This window comes from Cygnus olor, chromosome 2 (genome assembly GCF_009769625.2).
Source record: "Cygnus olor isolate bCygOlo1 chromosome 2, bCygOlo1.pri.v2, whole genome shotgun sequence".
In the NCBI taxonomy this organism is placed as follows: Eukaryota; Metazoa; Chordata; class Aves; order Anseriformes; family Anatidae; genus Cygnus; species Cygnus olor.
In genome coordinates, this window is record NC_049170.1 from 125,944,216 (window position 1) to 125,958,726 (window position 14,511).

Consider the following 14,511-nt stretch of genomic DNA (forward strand, 5'->3'; position numbering starts at 1 on the left):
ATCATTAAGCAGACAGGTGATAAGCAGATTCAAAAAGGCACTCCAAGAGACAGTCGAGAGATGTTTACAGAAGCTGCATTTTGAGCACTGGGAGAGCTGGTAAAAGAAGCTTGCAAGAGCCGGTAGAGGAGACTGATGTAGAGTATCATGAATTATAAAAGGATGATTCAATACTCTTCGGGGGAATTAAGACATATGGCCTTCATTAAACATATTTTAGAAAACAGTGAGGGAAATTTTTATATGTTGCAGGGTTTTTTCATTGGTTATGTGCGGGACTTTGTGTCTCTTTTTTTTAAACATTCTGGCTACTGCATTTATTTCTTTAAACATCAGACATTAAAAAAATAAACAACAAACAAACAGAGAAGAACATATTGATCCAAATGTGTCAGAAAACTGCAATCCCCAAGATGCTTTTAATTCCCCTCAGGAAGTGCCAAAGAAAGGCCAAATAAACAGATGTATCTTAACGATTTTAACAACAACAAAAAATTTTTTTTTTTTTTTTACTTTAACATAATCAATATCAAATATTTTATTTTATTTATTTTTTGATGAGATGAGGGTTCTCAACAGTTGCAAAAGCTCCAAGTTAGTTTTAGCTATGATGTTAGCCTAAGACTTTCCAGACCCACCCTCAGATGGCACCATATGTGCAGAAACTAGCGTTTAAAATCCGTACTTGGTTAGTTTCATGGGACTTTTCTTTTATTTATACACTATATTTATTTTGCTAATGGCCTAAATTGAACTTTATGTAAATAAAAGGCACACCCTAAACTCCCTCTAAAACAATTATTTGTCATGAATTAAAATATATATATATTTCTGATAAAGTGCAAAGGAGCACAAGAAAGTTCTTGTGCTAACTAACTCTATGCAACACAATTATTACAATCTCAGTAGAACTGAGAAACTAAGTCCTAGAATACATTAGACAAATTGTGCTTGAAAATATTTTTCTATTTGAAAATTGCCGACTTTTGAAGTGCTTATCACCATCACAGAGAGGAGGTGGAATCAAATATTAATAAATTCTTTCAGCACTACTGACGTACAGTTACACCTAAGCATGAAGTTTGGTTTCCAAATGTTGCATGTGAGAGTCTAGATTCCACTGATGGGGATCTTTCCGTGGATTTAGGCCTGGATGTGTCCTAAACCCTGCACCCTCTGGAGAGCTCTTTTCCACCACGGGCAATGCCCAAGGCTTGCACCGAGGCTTTATTCCAAACTTCCTACATGTATACACTTCCCTTACAACCACACACGATAGAGGCACCTTGGACTTTTTCCTTACAACAGGATGACTTTAGGTGGGGACACAAGTTGGGGATTATATAAGGCAAGTATAGTTTCAAATTAGCTCATTAGCTACCTCCTCGGCACGGGCAAAACATTTGGCCATGAAAGATAAACAAAACCTAATCTCTGCTCCAAATTGGCCACAAATTAAAGGATTAAAAGAGGGAAATGTAAGTCAGAAGTGAAACCAATAGTCTCTTTCTCCCTGCTGACTGCAGTAAACATACAGTGGGCTAGACATCCTGTTTTATTATAAGAATAATCTACTACTAACTTATGGAAACTGTTTTCTAGAACTCTAATTAGAAGCTATCCAGAAAATGAAAGCCCCATTCTAGGTTTTGATAGAATTTCGAGAAGAAACACATGTCCATCATTAATACAATGTATTCTGGACATTAAGAAATAGCTTTTTGGATGATAAGGATGTGTATAAAGAAACTATTTTAGTATTGGCAAGATACTAGTTTCCATATAAAACAAGAGGACTGCAGTGTTGACAAGATGCGTGAGGAACACCAGAACAGTTTCTGAATCTGGGGAGAAAAAGGTTCGTGCTTATGAAGATTTCTGGAATAGCACCGGTGGAGACAGTAGCATTACAAAGTTCTTTTCAGACAAACAGGTTGTCTATATTGTCTGCTGACTAAATGAGTGGCAAATACATTTAGAGATAAGGATTTAATTTCATGCTATGCCAAGTGCTTTCTCGGAGAGTAAGTCATGTCAAGTATCTACGTCTTGGTTTCTTTATCTGAAACACGAACGTAAATGCACACCCAATTTTACAAAAGGGTTTTGCAGCACAAAATAATACAGCAAAACAGAATGTTTCTTTTGTAAGGTAACACACAACATTTTCCAGTACATGATATTTCTATGATGCTCCCCTATGCTTTCACTCTGCTGCCCTCCGAGCTGTTAGCCAGTCCCAGCAGATCTGACAAAGAACAGCAGCCTCACATAAACCAGGTTTCTCAAGCGTTTCCTAAAGTCTGTGATGGAGTAGATGAAAGAGATCCAGTTATTGCCACCGCTAAGGTAAGGGGCAAGGAGAGCCCCTCGATAGCAGCAGTCCTGCTCCTGCCAGTGCCTCCCCGGCAGGTCTCTCTCTTGTCCTCTCTCCTCCACAGCGGCCTGAGCTGGAATAACAATCAGCCTGATAGAGCTCGATAACCATCACCACTCCGAGGAAGGGAAAAGGTGCAGAGGCACTGGAAATATTTCTCTGCCATTTGAGGAAAGGCTTCCTGTCAGTACTGGTCTCTGCAGAAGTGTACGTTTAAACACGCTACCTAGAAGGCTGCTATTTTTAGGTCGGTGGTGCACTTCAAAGTATTCCTGTTCAGAAAGTCACACCAAAAGTAAAAGGAGGAAAACGTAATGGCTCTTCTGCCCCCCGAACGGCCCTGCAAAGGCCATCCCAGTGCCGTTCCATGGCAGTTTCCAGAGAAACTGAACTTCAAGTGACTAATTACTTAAAAATACAACATTCCTCGGGAGAAGAAGTCTTAAATAAACCTGCAAAATAGGTAACACAAGCCCACAGCTAATTTTTACATATGGGAGGAAGAAGGGGGGGAGGGAAAAGGACACAGGAGGATGGAAGAATTTAGCACAAGAATCTGTGTTCTAGTCTGTACTAAATCGTTCCAGCTTTGATCTAAATTTAGGCATATGAGCACTTCCTGTGGGAGACCGTCTTCCAAAGCCGAAGAGTTTTTGATGCTAAATATTTTCAGTGATTTTATAATTGGAGTAAAGTGGTTATTTGTTTAAAGGCCTGGCCTTCAGCTAGATAAATGCTTACATTATTTTCTATTCCCCACCATTTCCTCTCCTACTCCATGTTGGATTTCTCTTGTTTATTCAGCTCCAGGTTTCAGTGCATTTTAAGTAGGTTTAAAAACTCTATTTAAAACCAACAGGAACAACAAAGCCCCTCTGTCATTATCCAGCAGCCTTACAAGGCAGCTGCGGAACTGGCTTCTCCTTGCCTCAACACCGGGGAAGCCCCAGCTCTCCAGCCCTCACCACTCCATCATGTCTCCTGCAGGGCTTCATGTTTTCCTTAACAGCTCTTGGCCCTTCCTGCACCTCCAGTCCCTTCTCTCCTGGGAGAAAACCTTGGTCTTCAGACTTTAAGAAAAGGCAATGCATCCACAGTCCATACTCCAGACCCCTCAAATCCCTCCCTCGACCTCAGAAACACGAAGTCTAAAAATAAAAAATGAACAGACTATTCATTTTAAAAAGTTCGTAAAGTTGGGGACCCGGTTTTCAAATGTTTGAGGTTGGCAATACTTGAAGAAACTGAAGCCTCTTTCTTTAAAGTTAGTCTTTATAGTTACCCGTTTACATTTAGGGTGAGACACAACCTGCCTGTCTTTGGTCACTAAAAAGTAAGGCAGCTCGTTTAAACCAGCTGTCTAGGCTACCAGTAGTCAATAGAAACGTCACTAGACAGCAGCTTACCTTCACTGTTTTAAATGCCTATCAGGAAAACATAACGCTGCCCCACCAAGTATTTATGTACTTTTTCACCAGCCATAAGAGAAGCTTGTAGGACTAGCTTAAACTAAATTGTAGATAGCTACTTTCCAGAGGGGATAAAAGCTGCCCATTATGAATGGGTTCACAGCTAAGCTATTTTAGGTCTACTCTACAGAGATCATGAAAGAGATTGTAATTCTTTAAAAATTTTTATTTTTTGGAGAGTAAACCTTCTGAAGGCCATGATTTTGATCTTCTCAATTACTTACATAGAAGTAATTTTTTTGGTGACTACTAAATTCTACCTTCTCGTGCAGTATCAGACACTAAGGACTGTCTCAAAAGCTTATTCTAGCCAGTTTAGCTGTGAATTTCTTGCTATCACTTTTTTCTAGCCTAGCAAAGTATAAATTCTCACTGAAAAGCTGTGCCCTCCCTCTGCAGGCAGCAACAAAATACTAGCTGTATTCAGAACTAAATTAATATCCAGGCTTGAGGATTAATCCCTGCAGAAATTACTGTAATTTGACTCAGTTTCCCCCTAAAGCATAGGAAGAATTTAAAAACCACAATTGCTCCTACATAATGGCAATACCTGTTAAATTCTATAGAAAAGGAAGAATTAAAGCAACCTTAGAGAATGCTTGGATAACTAAAATTTTAACAATGCTTCGTCCACACTGCAGTGGCATGTTTGGCCTTTATATTTTGTGATTACGAGTATTGTTGAAAGAACTGCCCACTGGTTAGAGACTGCTGCAAGGGAAAAGTAAAAACAAACAAAACCAACCAAACAAGCAAACAAAAACACCCCAGAAAATCCAATGCTGTGATATAGGGCTAAGAAAGTTTTGTATATCCCTCCTCAGCCTCAAGATGCAATATAGAAAATATTAACAATTACGTATTTACATACACAAATAATAAAAATATATTCACAAAAATGTCCAAGCCCAGACCTATTCCGCACATTAAAAATACATAATATTTTAAAAGTGAAGGATGTGTCCACAAATGAGAGTCATGAAACGTTTACACAGTGTGTGATCTGATCATGATTTAAGAACAAAGGATTCATGCACGGGGCACTGCCTAGGGATTAATGACCAACTGGGAGTTGATAGTGTAGGACAAAGCTAAGGAACATTAATTCTAGCTAGTTATAAACTCCCCAGAAAATGCCTTATACTAAAATTGGTATTCTAATTACCCGTTTTATAAATAAAACAGCAATACTGAAGTGGCAAATTGCTTCTGCAGCGTCACTTTTCCCTGCAAAGCTCTGAAACGGGAGCATTCCTGGTGACGTGAACATGGTGCTTTTTGGAAGTGAAGTCTGCACGGGCTATGAGATGACACATTTTAGAACAGGCCCTAACGACATACAGTTTATTATTATGTTGGTTGGCACAGTAGCAAGAAATCTTGCACAGAACCCTAAAAAATTCTGGAAGCAACATGAAATATACTGAGAGACATGATACTGGCACTGAACAACTAACCATCCACGGGGGCTGGGGTTGAATATAAAACTTCTTAAGTAAACAAAACACACCACCATCACCACCACAAAAAAATTGGCATAGAAACAAGGGAAGCCTATTTGATTTGATTTTAATTTGCAGGTCAACTATCGTACAAGGACCAGGAATACGAAGGTGGTACCAGCCCTTTCAAACAGCTCCCTGCTTTGCATGGGAGATGTGTAGTTATTACGCTGGGCTTGGCCACGAGCGCATCTAGCTGTTCAACAACAGCCTGTGGGAAAAGCTGTCAATAATTTAGCATCAACCAACAATTGCCAGTATTTTCTCTTCGTATGACTACCAGCTGGGAAAAGTTGCCCAGTTTTCAGTGCCTGTGTCATCCATCTCCTCCCAGGCATGGTCTGTCAATCACACAACTGGTCTGCTCTTTTAGTCAGAGTGATGACCACAACTTATTAACATAAATTGGAAAATGAAGTGAAGATCACATTTCAAAAGACAGGTAGCAGTTTGCTTATCAACAGCCTTGAATGTCAAGAAATTACTGCCAGAGGAAGTCTGGAAAAAAAATAAGATAGAAGGAACACAGACCATGAACACCTGATTTACACACAACGCAAAGATTTGCTTACCTGTTCATTAGGCTCAAAGCTTATCTCTTCTTTTTCCGTCCTCATAGCTATCAACTTTGTGCTACCTGAAGGGTCCGTCTTACTGTCCAACCTCTCCAGTTTTGGGGGTATGTCTGGTAAACCAATATCTTTAGTATCATCTTTATCTAGCAAGTAGCGAAGTAGTGCATTATTATTCTTCTTAGGACTCGCTGGCTCCTGTTTAACAGTCACCTCTGAACCAGGAGCTGTGCTACTGGACTCCTGGTTCAGTTCTTTTCCTGTGGCCTCTGCTGTGAGCTTGGCCAAATCTACAGGAGAACTACTGTCCTGCAATAGTCTGTGCAAAATTTTATGCTTCTCCTTGAGCGAGGTTCCATGTGCCGAACCAGACCCAGGCAACCCTCCCGTGGAGTCCTTGTTGACATCTCCCATGGTACTGGACAAAGGCGAAGGCTCCATCTGATCCGATTTGGTGGTCAGCAACTGTAAGAGCTTTGTCTGGCTTTTCCCGTCATGCAGCTTATTCTGTCCATCAGGTCTCTCGCCACTGACAACCGGTGGCATGCTGCTCTCACTGTTATCCTTCTGTTCTCCTGAATGGCAGCTGCTCTCTGCTTGTCCAGTTGTACCTTCCGATTGCTCCCCATAGAGTCCAAAGCAGTCTTTAGAGTCCAGGCTTCCCATCTTGCTTAGCTGGGGAGGATTCATATTCACAGGGGAATTTTGTAAATTTCCCATTTTTAGGTCAGGTGAAGCCAACGATGATCCTAGAGAAACTCCATGGCCCTCACTGAGGGCCTGAAGCGCATTCAGGGAACTGTTGGTGTAGTTATGGCTATTTCCTGTGCTGCTGCAAACTCCCACGGGCGAATGCAAGCTTCCTGCAGGGGAGAACTGACTAGGTGGGATTCGAGGACTGCCTGCCACTCCAGGGCTCACACGATGCCTTGGGGAAAGCATTGAGTTTGGCTGCCCTGGGTTCATGCCGGGGCTGCTTTGTGAGGGGCTATTCATTTTTAGTGCATAGTTACTACCCTGAGGAGTGGATGCTTGTATGCTTGACACATGGTTCATTCCCCCTGAACCACCAAACCTGCCTGCTGGCATGCCCATTTGTTCCTTTGGGCCATTTATGGCAAAATTTATATTGCTACTGATGGTCATATCCTGACCTGGGTTCCCACTGCACATGGCCTGATGGGCAGGGCTGCTGGAGCTAATGGGGTTCAATATCTTTCCCATTCCTTGTCCAGTCAAATCCTGATTCATTCCACAGACATTCTGCTCTCTATGTGGCAAGGGGAAGAAAAACAACCCATTAGCTAAAATGACAGTGGCCAACTTGCAATTACATTACAGAAAAAGAAGCAAAACCCCAAACCTCACTTTAAAATAACACAACAAACCTACGATTAAAAACAAATTGACAATTTGACAAAAGTGATATGCAACTACCAACATGGCTGAGCATTAACAGTATGGTTTTTCAGTAGCTCATTAACAAATCAGTAGAATAGAGGAAAAACAAAATTAGACCTCATCTAAATGACAGTCATTAGAAATGCAGATAGGTTATAATTTCAGACTCTCTCCCTTTAATGTATGTCTTTCCTCTACAATTCGGCAAGAGCTAACTTTCATAACAGAGAAATCTCATCTTAAACATCTTAAACCCCAACAAATGTGTGTTTTACAAGACAGCTGTAGACAGCTGTTCAGTGGAGCTTTGAAAGTCTATGATCTAGCCCCACCACAAGAGTGGATTGGGCTATTTGTCCACCAAGCTCATAGCCAAAAGAAAGTTTAAAAAGTCACATTCCTATACTGCCAGAGTATTTTGATGATGCTCCAAAAAACTATGTGAGCCAAGAGAACTACTGAATACTACTCCAGAATGGGAATAATCTGTTAGCAATCCAGTCCTGCACAGACAGTTAGAAAAAGAGAAGAAAACCACCATACATATACAAGCTGAAACTCAGATCTTAGAGCTGAAGGCTGTAAGATGAAAGAAACAAAGAGGCATATATGCACAGAAAAAAATCTTGCGAGAGCAGCTAGAGATCACTTCTCTTTTCCTCAGGAGATTTTAATCAGTGTATGGAAGGATGCAATATACTTTTTACTTCTGTGCTAAAACTTAAATCAGAAAAATAAGGCATATTCCCAAATGCTAAAAGCTATAAAAGAGCCATAGTCAAGTAGATTAGGAAGAAAAAAAATTAGGTTCTGAGAAAAATCAAATCAACTCTGGACTTCCAAAAACAAATGCTAATGGAACATTCCTAATATATATTTTCGATTAGATTAAAAATATTCCTACTTGCACAAGGTAAGTGCAGATAAAGCTTCCCATTTTGCTAAAGCATGACAAGTGGAAGAACTGAAGCACACACAGTAGTGGAGCTTGTTACTCTGTATTTGTTAGCTTAGGTATACAGGCACGGATGAACAACGTTAACGGTAAATAGAGAGGTGGATTTTTAAAACCTTACTACAATTTAGAGATTATCAGTGCTCTGCTAAAAAAAAAAAAAGTACAAGCAAGTCTATTTTATTTGTAAGTATAAGTTTTAACTTACTAGTGCATTTTTAAACTTCAAATTTAGCCCTTCATGAAATATCATATATTTTCACTAATCCAGACTAAACAAATTTCAGGCAGCTTTCGATTTTCCAAATATACAACCTCTGTAAAATGGTTTCAGTTTTAATTATGTTTAGAAATGTTTTCTTCCTTTAAAAAAATTGATAGTGTGGATATAGGGAAACAGCATTGCAATTATAATCAGCAAATAAAATTGAAATAAAATCTGACACAAGTGTACTGGTACATGCAGTAACCTAATTTTACATTGAAATTCTGAGGTCTGTGATTACTTATCCTTGACTTTAACATATTATTGCCTGTGCTTTTTGTTTTTATTTTTTCTTATTTATTTTAACTGATAGTGGTGGCATTTCACAGAATTGTATGCGTGTACCAGAAAAGAGAAGGAATGAAGAGAGACAAGGAGTTAAAATATGCAGTTTGTCTAAAATGCAGTTTTAATAGTCATAATATATTCATTAAAGAGACCCAAGCCCAACATCTAACTGATTCTGAACTACAGGAATTTAATCCACCAAAGTTTTTGAGATTTAATTACATCCAGAAAATTTCTTGTACCTACTATGAAAAATACAGGAAATTAAAATACTGAAATTAGGAACGTGAGATTAAAGAAAATTTTGTATGTTTAATGGAAGATCTTGATGTGAAAATCCAGCATGCTGCTTGTAATACTGAAATATTTTCCTGCTGTAGTACTGAAATAAGTCTTTTCCTGTGGTAAGCATTGATTAAAAAAATTATTTTGTTTTCATGCTATCAGTTCTAGGTCAACTGAAATGTCCATCAGCCTAAACCAATCTATTTGCTTTGGCAACTTCGTACTTTTGTTCCACCCACACTCTGCAGGGGGAGAAAGAGCTGGTAAGAATTACCTGTGAAGCATATGCAGGGAGATGACAAGCTGAGGTTCACTAGTAGTCTGGGAACGGATGAGCTTGCTCTTCGTTTGGGCAGAAACTATAGTGCCATCAGACAAGGAAAACCGATAAACAGGACTGAACGCTAGTCCCTGCCTCAGCACTGCAAGCAAGCAAAACAACAGAATTAATGAGAAACTCTAATACAGATAGCTTAGTCACTCAGTGTCTGATGTTCTAAATCCATCAGCACTGATACCACAGACACAGCACAATTTTTCAGAAAAACAGAAGAATAATTTTGGAAATAAATAGAGGTGATGATGCATATAAAATAAAGGAACTCACATACTGTAGGGTGATCAAAAGAAAACTTATGAGGAGTGACAGCAATAATAGGGTAGATATTATGAAATACAAATTATTTCAGGAATGGGTCAAGAAGCCCTTGATGTCCATATCACTTTTCATCTAACTCCTTTTGTTGCTCATGCATTTTTCATCTGTATCACCTACATCAAGATGATTAATATAAATGCCTTTAGTTTCTAGATCATCTTTTTCCATTAGTGTCTACCTTCTACTCCTTATTGCTTGCTTAAATTATCTTATAACAGTTACTCTCAATAATTCTTTAATTTAAAAAGTACATAAATCTCTTACATAGAAACAATTAGAAATAAGAACAGCTGGAGTAACAAATTACTACTTTTTAAAGAACAAATACAAAATATACAGCTCAAACAAATTACCTAAACTAAAACTGTGTCTGTGCTACCTTCCTCCAGTATTAGATGTGACTGCATGTCAGGTTTGGGGCTTATTTCACTGCACATATTATGCAGCCCTTAAGTTCTCAGCATAAATCTGAACTTCACCAAATCGAGTTATTTAACTCCTGTAACCCCCAGCAACATTTCTTTCATTAAAATGGAAAATCATGTTAGGAAAAAGCTAATCTTCAAACATTGATTGTACTGTTGAAACCTTGCCATGAGTGAAACAAGCCTGAACATTTGCAAAGTCCAAAGGCTATTACATTAGGACTGAAGGTATGGCAGGAGGCAAATACTTCATTTCAGAATGTCCATGTAATTGTTTAGGGGAAGAAACAGAAATAAAACACTACAAATACTTTTATTTTTCATGTTTCCTCTTTTTTTTTTTTTTTTAAATTAATATTATCATCTGATCTTCATTTTGTTGCCTTTTCTTGTTTGTTTATGTTATTTTTTTCCTGTAATAATGAAATGACTGTTTTCCAACCGTGGCTTTATTAGACAGCCTCCACTACTGAGCTACCAGATTTTTAGACTTGCAGGACTGGCTATGATTGCTTTCCTTCCCTGTCCCCCCACTGTTATATATTGTTCTGCAAGGTTTTAAAGTATTATTTAGGCAGTGAGAAAACAGGAAGCACAATTTAAACAACCAGAGGGGGTTTTCAGAGTAAAAATGTAAAGAAAAACAAAAACCTACAACTGTGAAACAATACAAAGCGAAATTTCACTGTTAGGTATGTCATTGTTTCAGTTTAACCTTTGGGCACCAGAAGGTCCAAAGCTCTTAACTTTAGCATATACCACATCAGGAAATTCCAATACTCAATGCCAACAGGATACAAGTGAAATCTCTACTTAAATCATTTTCCAAACTAATTCTTTAAGCAAACAAGAATGTTTCCGTATTCCTCTTGAGGAAATGCTATTTTTCTGACTGTGGCCAATAAAAACTTGCCATATATTCTGCACTTTATATGGAGAGTTAATTCAAAAGATTTTTTTGTTGTTGTTGTTTTTTGTTTGTCAAGCTAATGCCATTTTTTTCCCACTGTATCACCGCATTACATGTAGGAGACTTCTACTTAATTTGCTTCTATTCCCAAACCATAATAAAAACCTAAGTGACTGAAAAAATGCAAGGGGTTCCTCTGTCAAATGCAAAGATGCTACTGCTCAAGATATGCCTTGTTTTTCTTCTCCATACTACAGGATGGAAACATTTCAGCCATTATTCATCTCTAGTACTGGATCCTTTGCAGCAAAGCAATTCCACAGGTTTTTCCTCATCTTCTTATCACTTACTCTCTTCACTTCCACAAGAAAAACCCCCTCATTTCAACCAACTTCACAGTTTATATGAGTATCCTAAGCCTCTCCTGCAAAATGATACAGTTAAAACCCCCAAACATGTATATTTTTATCAGTTCACACATAGCTGAGAGAAGAGGCACTCAAACCTCAGCACTGAGTGTAAGAGCTGCTAATTTGGTCAGGAATCCGTTGAAGAGGACTGAAGTAACACATGGCTGGATGCCACAACAGAAACACCTAAATCACACCTGTGCAGAATGATCCTTACCTGAAACTGCTCTCTCTCTAAATCCCTACCGCAACTTGAATTGCATACTACCCTCTTTCAGCTGTCTGAAATCACAGCATAAGTTTGTGAGCTTTTAGCACTCCTCCTGTATATACCCCAAAAGCTGTTATATTAAATACCACAGTATTTTTGTGCCCCCAAAGTCTCAACATGGAGGTTTCATGACGGCAGGATATATTAAAGAATTAAAAACATATTAACAAATATTGAACGAAAACTGCATGATTAAAGGGGTGTGTGTGCTTGTATGTATATTTGGTGGAATCCTTTGAGACTCCAACTACAATTTAGTATCCCAGACAGCATGCCAGTTGTTTAATGGCTGTTACAACCACCTGTAAATCCTGTTCTACAAATATGAACCAAAGACTGATGCTCCTTCACTGGAAATGTTCTGGTTATTCTCAATTGATTTTGAAAGTACTTTCCAGTGGTTTATAAAGGGTTATTTGTTTTTAGTAATTTGGACCTGTTTTATTAGAATTAACAGTAACAGGGGTTAATGAAAAGAAAAATCCCCACCCAGTCACTACCACAAAAACCTCATGGGGAACCTTTCACAATGCAGTAGTTTCCTACAGCTTACCTTCCATAATCTTGACTGAGTAGAAGTGCTTGTGGTGAATCCTATAACACTTATCTGCTAGATACGGTACAACAATGTAGGGTTGCTGATAGCATGAGTGCTGCATCTTTGATAATTCACAGAGAGTGTTTCTCACAGGAAATGTGACAGTAAAAGTCCATTCTTTTTGCAGAGAAATGGAATGCAGGTCAATGAACTCAATGTGTAAGCTGAGATTCTGAAGAATACTGTGTAATGAACGTATGGGGAGACAACATGCAAAGGTCTTGCTTTCTAAAATAACTGCAGTAATTTCAAGATTTAAAGCAACCTCCACTAAAGCACAGTTATAACAAGAAAGCTAAAACAAACAGGGAGAATGGTGTAAAACCTCTCTAGAGAGACCCATCAGTGCTTTAGGGAAATCAGCTTAAAAAAGTGATTGTCAGTAGTCTGTAAGTGTTCCATGTAGACATAACAAAGAGAACACAACCAATAGATACAAATGACAAACAGTTTAAATATAGAAAGTGCTAAAAATATGAAACCTAACCTTCCTGGTGATGCCTCTTGGCAAAAGATATTTCTCCCTCATGCTGCGAATGGAACCTCTGAATACATCTTCTTACCAAATCCTCCCAGCCAGGTTTCATAGCTGCTCGCATGCTACTTGTGTCCAGTGAAGTTATTTTGCCTGAGATTAGATAAAACAGTTGTTACAGCAATTTCCCCCTTGGGGAAACAAGCAAACAAACAAAACCCAACAAAGGTATTAAAAAAAATGTCTTTCACAATACCTTGTAGATCCTGGCGAGTAGTAAAGCTCTCTGATGAAGGAAGAAGTGGTCTTTCCTTCATTGGAGCTCTTCTTGCAACACAAATCAAGCAAGACTGCAAATCTTAAACAAAAATGTTACTTTAGTAATTTGTATAGATAAGGAAGGTTTTGTTCCCAAAAATAATTCAGAAATATTTTTAGTACACTGTTTAATTCTTTTTGGACCAAAAATAATACTTCATACCAATAAAAGGATACATAGAACTCAGTGGTTTTACATCTTCACTATTTCCTATAACATTAAACATCACAGGAGAGGTGTGTTTGTTTTCTTTCAAAGAAGAAAAATTATTCGAGGACTCCACCATGACCCATAGTTATTGGCATGTGTTTATGCGTATACCTGTAGTAGCTCAACCTCTTGAAAGATAAATAATAAAAAGGAATACAGTGCATGCACAGAGATCAAGTTTCTTCAACATTCACTGCTTTGTACCTTCTAAGCCACATTTCTTAAACATGACCCAAATGCTTGCTGTCCCTGGGGAAGCAGCTTCATAATAAACCATTTTTACTCATCTGAATGCTTGAAATACAATCTAAGGAAATTTACCTGCTGAAGTAGTAAAATGGTAAAGGAAATGGTGAATCACAATTGTCTTTGCGTTCTGAGAACTCAGATTGCCAGTTTAAACTTTTCTCCCAGTCTGTGACATTCTTCTTACAATTACAGGGGTATAAAATCAGGATATCTCATTAATGTAAATGGAGTTACTCTCAAACCATTATAACAGAACAAACTGGGTATATGTTAGTGAATGTATTCATAATCCAACATGAAAACAAACTTCTACAGTTAAATGAAAAAGGGAAAACTTGCACCTTACACCTTTTTATTTTTTCAGAATTCAGAGGCCATTTTATCAACCATACCAGAACTACCATCCTGTAACTATTTGAGATAGCATGGAAAGAGAAAGTAATAATACAAATGGAAAGTGGTAATTACCTTCACCGTCCTCCTTGAAGGAATTTGGTTGAGAAACAGCAAAGCACTGCATAGTTTCATATTTCTGATGTGCTTCCTGGTTATCATGGCCTTCTTCAGAATCAGCAAGAGGTTTTACCAGCATCCGACAATTAAAGGTATGGCTGTTACGCCTAGGAGTGTCACCAGACCAAGATCCCCCATTCACTGAACAAAGCAAAGATCATACAGTGAGATAAATCTGGTAGCAATCATTTCTACAGCTCATCCATGGGAAATTAACCAAGGTGCTTTGCAAACTGATCAGAAATCAAGCTAATTTAATAACGATCTATTTTTAATATTAGAGCCCAAACCAGCACATAACAAGGTAATTTGTAACATTCTATGTTTTAAAAACATTGATGTCTAATTTGTTCAGCCAC

General features: G+C 38.3%; 1 protein-coding gene across 8 annotated transcripts in view; it reads right to left on the reverse strand.

Moving 5' to 3' along the window:
* NCOA2 (nuclear receptor coactivator 2) overlaps window positions 1–14,511 on the reverse strand; it is a 201,814-nt gene that overhangs the window by 38,011 nt on the left and 149,292 nt on the right. For all 8 annotated transcript variants that reach the window (XM_040545930.1, XM_040545929.1, XM_040545926.1 and 5 more), the window contains 5 exons: window positions 14,108–14,293; window positions 13,118–13,219; window positions 12,874–13,014; window positions 9,389–9,536; window positions 5,921–7,190 (listed from right to left, as the gene is read on the reverse strand). In XM_040545930.1, coding sequence (XP_040401864.1) covers window positions 5,921–7,190; window positions 9,389–9,536; window positions 12,874–13,014; window positions 13,118–13,219; window positions 14,108–14,293 — 1,847 coding nt within the window. The remainder of the gene's footprint in view (window positions 1–5,920; window positions 7,191–9,388; window positions 9,537–12,873; window positions 13,015–13,117; window positions 13,220–14,107; window positions 14,294–14,511) is intronic.